The 7,519-nt window shown below is 39.8% G+C and overlaps 1 protein-coding gene across 2 annotated transcripts in view; it reads left to right on the plus strand.

Annotated features, from left to right (window-relative positions):
* The window catches only part of STX12 (syntaxin 12), a 48,379-nt gene extending 41,174 nt beyond the window's left edge, over positions 1–7,205 (plus strand). For both annotated transcript variants that reach the window (XM_017534726.2, XM_037740712.1), the window contains 3 exons: positions 2,305–2,377; positions 3,487–3,569; positions 5,691–7,205. In XM_017534726.2, the coding sequence (XP_017390215.1) occupies positions 2,305–2,377; positions 3,487–3,569; positions 5,691–5,789 (255 nt within the window). In that variant the 3' untranslated portion in view covers positions 5,790–7,205. The remainder of the gene's footprint in view (positions 1–2,304; positions 2,378–3,486; positions 3,570–5,690) is intronic.
* Positions 7,206–7,519: the final 314 nt, after the last annotated feature.

Here is a 7,519-nt window from a genome sequence, read left to right on the forward strand (position 1 = left end):
ACAGGCATGCGCCACCATGCCCAGCTAATTTTTTGTAGTTTTAGTAGAGACGGGGTTTCACCGTGTTGACCAGGATGGTCTCGATCTCTTGACCTCATGATCCACCCGCCTTGGCCTCCCAAAGTGCTGGGATTACAGGCGTGAGCCACCGCACCCGGCCCTAGCATCTCTTTAATAAGACAGGTTTCCATTGTCCTCCTTCTACCTGATCATGAGTCAGCAAAACCCACATATAGGTTGGACATGGTGGCTCACACCTGTAATCCCAGCACTTTGGGAGGCCAAGGCAAGTGGATCACTTGAGGTCAGGAGTTCGAGACCAGCCTGGCCAATGTGGCGAAACTCTACTAAAAAAACAAAAATTAGGGCTGAGCACAGTGGCTCATGCCTGTAATCCCAGCACTTGGTGGGAGGCCAAAGCAGGTGGATCATCTGAGGTCAAGAGTTTGAGACTAGCCTGACAAACATGGTGAAACCCCGTCTCTATTAAAAATGCAAAAATTAGCTGGGCATGGTGGCACATGCCTGTAATCCCAGGTACCTGGGAGGCTGAGGCAAGAGAATTGCTTGAACCTGGAAGGCAGAGGTTGCAGTGAGCCGAAATTGTGCCATTGCACTACAGCCTAGGCAACAAGAGCGAAACTCCGTCAAAGAAAAAAAAAAAAGTAGCCAGGCGTGGTGGCCAACACCTGTAATCTCAGCTACTGGGGAGGCTGAGGCAGGAGAATCACTTGAACCTGGGGGTTGGAGGTTGCAGTGAGCTGAGATTGTATCACTGCACTCCAGCCTGGATGACAGAGCAAGACTCTGTCTCAAAAAAATTAAAAAGAAAAAAAGAATAGAACAGAAAGAAGGAAAGGAAGGAAGGGAGGGAGGGAAAAGAAGAGAAAGAGAGAAAGAAGGACAGGGAAGGGAGGGAAAGAAAGGGAAAGGAAAAGAAAGAAAAAGGGAGAGAGAGAGCCCGGGCACAGTGGCTCACACCTATAATCCTAGCACTTTGGGAAGCCCAGGTGGGTGGATCACGAGGTCAGGAGTTCAAGACCAGCCTGGCCAACAAGGTGAATCCCCATCTCTACTACAGATACAAAAATTAGCTGGTTGGCCAGGTGCAGTAGCTCGCGCTTATAATCCAAGCACTTTAGGTGGCCGAGGCGGGTAAATCAAGAGGTCAAGAGATCGGGACCATCCTGGCCAACATGGTGAAACCCTGTCTCTACTAAAATTACAAAAATTAGCTGGGCTTGGTGGCACGTGCCTGTAATCCCAGCTACTCGGGAGGCTGAGGCAGGAGAATCACTTGAACCCAGGAGGTGGAGATTGCAATGAGCCGAGATTGTACCACTGCAGTCCAGCCTGGCGACAGAGTGAGACTCTGTTTCAAAAAAAAATAAAATTAGCTGGTGTGGTGGGCATACCTGTAATCCCAGCTATTCAGGAGGCTGAGGCAGGTGAATTGTTTGAATCCAGGAGGCGGAGGTTGCAGTGAGGTGCTCCAGCCTGGGCAACACAGCAAGACTCTGTAAAAAAAAAAAAAAAAAGGAGAGAAAGAGGGAGGGAGGGAAAGGAAGGAAAGAAAGAGAGAGAGGAGAGGGAAGGGAGGGAGGGAAAGACCCAAATATAGGGGATTTTGCCAATGTTCAGTTCTTCCACTGCTGTTAGGAAAACAAGCTGCAGTTGAGCCCACCAAGCTGATTTGTTTTTACCTTCTTTGATCAGAGCAGCAAACAGGATGTAGTCCATTCTCCTTGGAACTCCTATCCACAAACCGTCAGCTTTTTGTCCATCAATTGGGAGTTAGTATAGGGCACTGTCCAGTGATGATAGAATCCAGCAATTCCTCACATAGTTCCAGAGTCAATCCCAGGGGAAAAGAGGCTCCTTACCTGTAGCTCCTCCTTGCATTTCTCAGATAGCATGATCTTGTATAAACATTTAAATTCTGTAGTACACAGTCCCAGTGGTTGTCGTAGAGAGGCACTCACAGGCCTTTGTCACGAAAGGCCTAGCAGCCTCCACATAGGGCTATCACACCAGGAATTTGTCTATATCAGTACTCTAGCCTTCTTCTGTACTGTTTGACTTGGGGAATCTTACTGGTTCCCATGTAGCATGTCCAATTAAAGTTACTTGAAGGGTGAGGTTATACACCTTCTGTTTTACAATATTGGGTAGGCAGCAATAGATTATTTTCTGTTTATGGAGAAAGCTTGCTTTATATAGCCTTAAAAACACATGTGTTAATAGCTAAACTTTAGGTACGTGAAGGAAACAAATCTTCTAACATTGTTTTTTTGTCTTCCTTAGGCTGACATTTTGGATGTCAATCAGATATTTAAAGATTTGGCCATGATGATCCATGACCAAGGTGATCTGATTGGTATGTATTATTGATACCTTTAACCTCAAGGTGAGTTGATAGTATTTGGCATGCACCTGTAATCCCAGCTACGCAGGAGGCTGAGGCCCAAGCATCACCTAGGAGTTTGAGGCCAACGTGGGCAACATAATGAGAATCTATCTATTAAAAAAAAGCAAGAAAAGGAGTTAGTCATATCTGCTATAGAATTAAAGTAAGTTTAGGAATGCCATTTTAAAAATTACCAAATTTATTTTTCTTAGCAGTTTTCTTATGTTATCAAATGTAGAAATTAAAGTGAGGCCTTGTGAATATTCAGTCCCATTGACTTGTTTCTTTGTAAGTCTTTGTTTAGAGAAATAGCTGTCAGCTTCCCAGCTTTTATGTCTAACAAACTTGCAAAATTATGGGGTTAGTAACTCTTTTTTTAAAGCTTTTTAAAAAGCTTTCTACATGGAAAAAATTTCAAGTTTATTAAAAGTTGCAAAAATAGGCTGGGCATGGTCACTCATACCTGTAATCCCTGCACTTTGGGAGGCTAAGGCGGGAGGATCACTTGAAGCCAGGAGTTCAAGACTAGCCTGAGCAATATAGCGAGACCCTGTCTTTACAAAAAAATTAGCCAGCCATAGTAACATTCACCTGTACTCCTAGCTACTCAGGAGGCTGAGGTGGGAAGATCACTTGAGTCCAGGAGTTTGAAGCTATATAGTGAGCTATGATTGTGCCACTGCACTGTAGCCTAGGTGATAGAGTGAGATCCTAGCTCTAAAAAAAAAAGTAGCAAAAATAAAAATATTACAAGGAACTTCTTTATACCCTTTACCCAGATTTACCTCTTGTTAACATTCTACCCCATTTGCTTTATTATGTATTCTTTCTCTATGTGTATATACATAATTTTTCCTGAATCATTTATGGGTGAGTTAAATACTTCCTAGCCCCCAAAAGTTTGATGTTTTTTTCCCCAAAGAATAGGGCTAGTCTCTTATCAAGGTAGTAACTTGATTTCATGTTGGATAGTTTGGATGGTGGTAGTGAAACCAGACCCATAACATCAGAAATCTGTTCAATTTGCAGTCTTGAAACATCTGAATGTGTTAAAACATCCTCTGTCCTTCCTTTTGCAGATAGCATAGAAGCCAATGTGGAAAGCTCAGAGGTACATGTTGAAAGAGCCACTGAACAGTTACAGCGAGCAGCTTATTATCAGGTAAAAGCGGGTACCAAAGAAAGTCATTCTGTGTTTTAGGCTTTTTAGGTTATCACAGTATGTTGACATTATTGAGAACAGCTACAGACTTTTGCTTACATTTACCCAAAGGAAAGTAGTCATAATTGCAGTCCCAGTTCCATTTGTAGTATTTTTCTTTGCAGGTAGATCTACAAAAAATAATCAAACCTTGAATAAACTTACCAGAAGGCTCTTAACTGCAAAGCTAATCCTATAAACTAGCATGAGGCTGGGTGGGGTGGCCAACGCCTGTAATCCCAGCACTTTGGGAGACCAAGGCGGGCAAATCATGAGGTCAGGAGTTCAAGACCACCCTGACCAACATGGCAAAACCCCATCTCTACTAAAAATACAAAAAATTAGCTAGGCATGGTGGCACAGGCCTGTAATCCCAGCTACTCGAGAGGCTGAGGCAGGAGAATTTCTTGAACCCAGGAGGTGGAGGTGGCAGCAAGCCAGGATCCCACCATTGCACTCCAGCCTGGGAAACAGAGCAAGACTCCGTCTCAAAAAATTTTTTAAAGATAAACTAGCGTGATACCTAAATACGGCATAAGTCTAGTTTATATCCTGAACAACTGAATGTGTTTCAATTAGGATAGTAAGAAGTACAGTTAAAGTAGAAGATTTCATAGATATAAATGTTGACTGTTGCTGTAGAGGATGGACATAGAATCAACTTTGACTGCTATTTATATATGAATAAATAGGAGTAATTATTCTGGAACTATTCCTGTGATGTGAAATCTTTCTACATATTAGTTGAAACTCTGTTTTTTTTTGACTTACTCAGATCTTTATCTCAGCGTACAAATAATGTAAATGGAGTCCTTCTCATCTGCCTTCAATTTGGTGTTGCATGGCTTTTTAGAAATAAATCGCTTTTCAGCTATTTTCCATGTTCCTGGGATAGCTGTATTTTACTTGACAGTGCTCATAAAGAAATTTGTATTTAATAATAGTTTTCCTTTAAAAACTATGTGATGAATTTACTGTCCAAAAGTAAAGGAATAATTAGGTAAATTATATACATTCACGCAATGTTGTATATGGGAATTAAGAGATGTTTATGAAGAGTTTATAACAAAAATGTTTACACTAAACATTAATTGAGGAAAAACATCAAACATCATACAGTATGATCCCAATTATATCAAATAATATACATAGATAATAAATCAGAAAGAAATACAATCAAAATGTCGACCCATAGTTTTATCTATGGGTGATTTTTTTTCTCCCTCTGCTTGCTGTATTTATTATATTTTTATTTTTATTTTTTTAAAGTCGGGGTTTCACCATATTGGTCAGGCTGGTCTTGAACTCCTGACCTTAGGTGATCTGCCTGCCTCAGCCTCCCAAAGTGCTAGGATTACAGGTGTGAGCCACTGTGCCTGGCGTATTTTTTTTTTCTTTTACAATGAACATAACAGTTTATACATATTTATACATACAATTTATACATATTATAAAATGTTATTAAAATACACATGCACAGATAACTTATTGCACATAATGCCTGGCAGCACAGGTATAGCTCCTTTGCAAAATTCTATGTGGAGACTTGGAATTAAAACTTTAAAACCTGCACTACTCAACTGGGCATGGTGGTTCACACCTATAATCCTAGCCCTTTGGGAGCTTGTAGGTGTGGATTACTTGAGATCAGGGTTCGAGACCAGCCTGGCCAACACTGGCGAAACCCCATCTCTACTAAAAATACAAAAACTAGCTGGGCATGGTGGCATATGCCTGTAATTCCAGCTCCTCAGGAGGCTGAGACATGAGAATTACTTGAACCTGAGAGACAGAGATTTCAGTGAGCCAAGATTGTACCACAGCACTCCAACCTGGGTGAGTGACTGAGTGAGACTCTATCTAAAAAAAAAAAAAAAACAAAACCAAACATACGAAAAACACTTGCGCTACTGCCTAGTGCTGTTGACTGTTAAAATTTCTGGGAAAGTCTCTACATAACTTTGCATTGATAGAGTTAATCTTTAATTACAAGGAGGCAGATTTATGAAGCATTCTTGGAGTCTTAGACCTAAAAATTTTACTTGTTTCATGAGTGTCTTGTTTACATATTTCTTTCCTCAGAAAAAATCTCGCAAGAAGATGTGTATCCTGGTGCTTGTCCTTTCAGTGATTGTTGTAATCTTGGGACTCATTATCTGGCTAGTTTACAAAACGAAGTGATTGCCTCTGATCCTTCTCTCACTGAGCTGTTTTCACGGGCAAGTTGGAGTCTTGCCAGAACAAACTGATCACAAGAAGACAGCATACACCAGAACGTCCTGTAATAATTTAGTTAGAAACTAACTACTAACTAGTCTTTGGAATTAGTGACCTATGGAGACAGTGTTTATCAATTTATTGATTTTATTTCTCAAATTAGGAATTAACTTATGTGGATTTTGCTTTCTCTTGTATTCTGATTGCCCTTCATCATCCCAAGTGTTTACTGAAAATTCCATTCTAGATATTCTTGTTTTGACAAATGACACTACAGTCTTGTAATATTATCTTTTATGTATATACAAAATTTACCTTTTGACTAGCATCTGAGATAGAATTACTTTCTGGCACCCAGTATATTGGAGTCTTTCAGAAACTGTATAATAGGCCAGCAGTTTTTATTATTTAACATTTCCATTTCAATTTCTAAGAAGCCTATTCTCTATCTATTTGGAAAGATTTTAGTACTATATTTAATTGAAAGGTAAAAAATAGTACATGTGATCCAGAGTAAATGAGAAGTCTCTATCTGAGCTGGTCAGTTACTGGAGTACATGTTACTAATCTGGGTTTAAAGTTTACTTCTTCATTATCTGCTAGTGTATCCACAGCAGTTCATCCTCATCCACACTAAGCCATCTTGTTCGCTTTTTAAAGAAGTTAATTTAATTAACATTACTATACTCTATGGGGTCCCTCTCCCACCTGTCTGCATAGAAAGGGAGAATTAGACATAGCATGCTTTTGAAAAGCAAGTAGGAATTGTTGGGAATGATTTAATCTTTTCGTCGTTGTTCACTTGTGGTTCTACATTCCTGGTGAATGATGAATGTTGCTGTCAAAGTGCTGCCCCCTACCTTAATAGGGGTTGCAGGGCATTTGAAGACAGGAAGATTTTTAAAGATAGATTGAGGTTGGTTTAAAATTTAGTCCTGTGAACCAACAATAAAGCAAAGAACAGGTTCATTTTTGTAAATAATACTGGTTTTGAATAGTGATATTAGACTTAACCTAATTTATAAACAAGAGATTAATCTCTCCATGCATAGTTTTAGGCAAAAAAAGATGTTTCAATAAAATTGCTGTCTTGTAATATAAATGTTGTCCACTTCCCTTTTTCACAGGCCTAGAATAGTTAAAGGGAACAATTTGTTTAGGCTCCCAGATAAATGTGAATCTGGCCAACAGCTTTGGTTCATCCTTTAGTGAATTAGAGGATTTGTTTACCCTGAGTATATTTATATTCATTTCTCCTATGGTCCTTCTATTATTATATTTAATCTTCTAAACTAATGTGAACAGTAGGGAAACAAGGGCCCAAATGCATAAGTTTCTTTGCACTCTTGCACTTAATACAAATAAATGTTTTCTAAAGCTTTTGTAGTATGTTTTTATGAGTTAACCTCCTAAGAAGGTAGGTATTAGGTAATGTGCTATTATGAGAAAAACTGAGACTTGCAAGAAAACTGGAGACCAGGTGAGGGTTGGTTTGGGGATGGAATAGGTGTTGCAGCCTTTCCTTGAAAAACAGTGTAGAGATTGCTGGGCCTGATGGCTCACACTTGTAATCGCAGCACTTTAGGAAGCTGAGGTGGGAGGATCAGTATATCAGGATATGTCTGAGCCCAGGAGTTCAAGACCAGACAGGGCTATATAGCAAGAACCTATCTCTATTTTTTTTTTTTTTTTTT

This window comes from Cebus imitator, unplaced genomic scaffold, assembly GCF_001604975.1.
Source record: "Cebus imitator isolate Cc_AM_T3 unplaced genomic scaffold, Cebus_imitator-1.0 Scaffold87, whole genome shotgun sequence".
Classification (NCBI taxonomy): Eukaryota; Metazoa; Chordata; class Mammalia; order Primates; family Cebidae; genus Cebus; species Cebus imitator.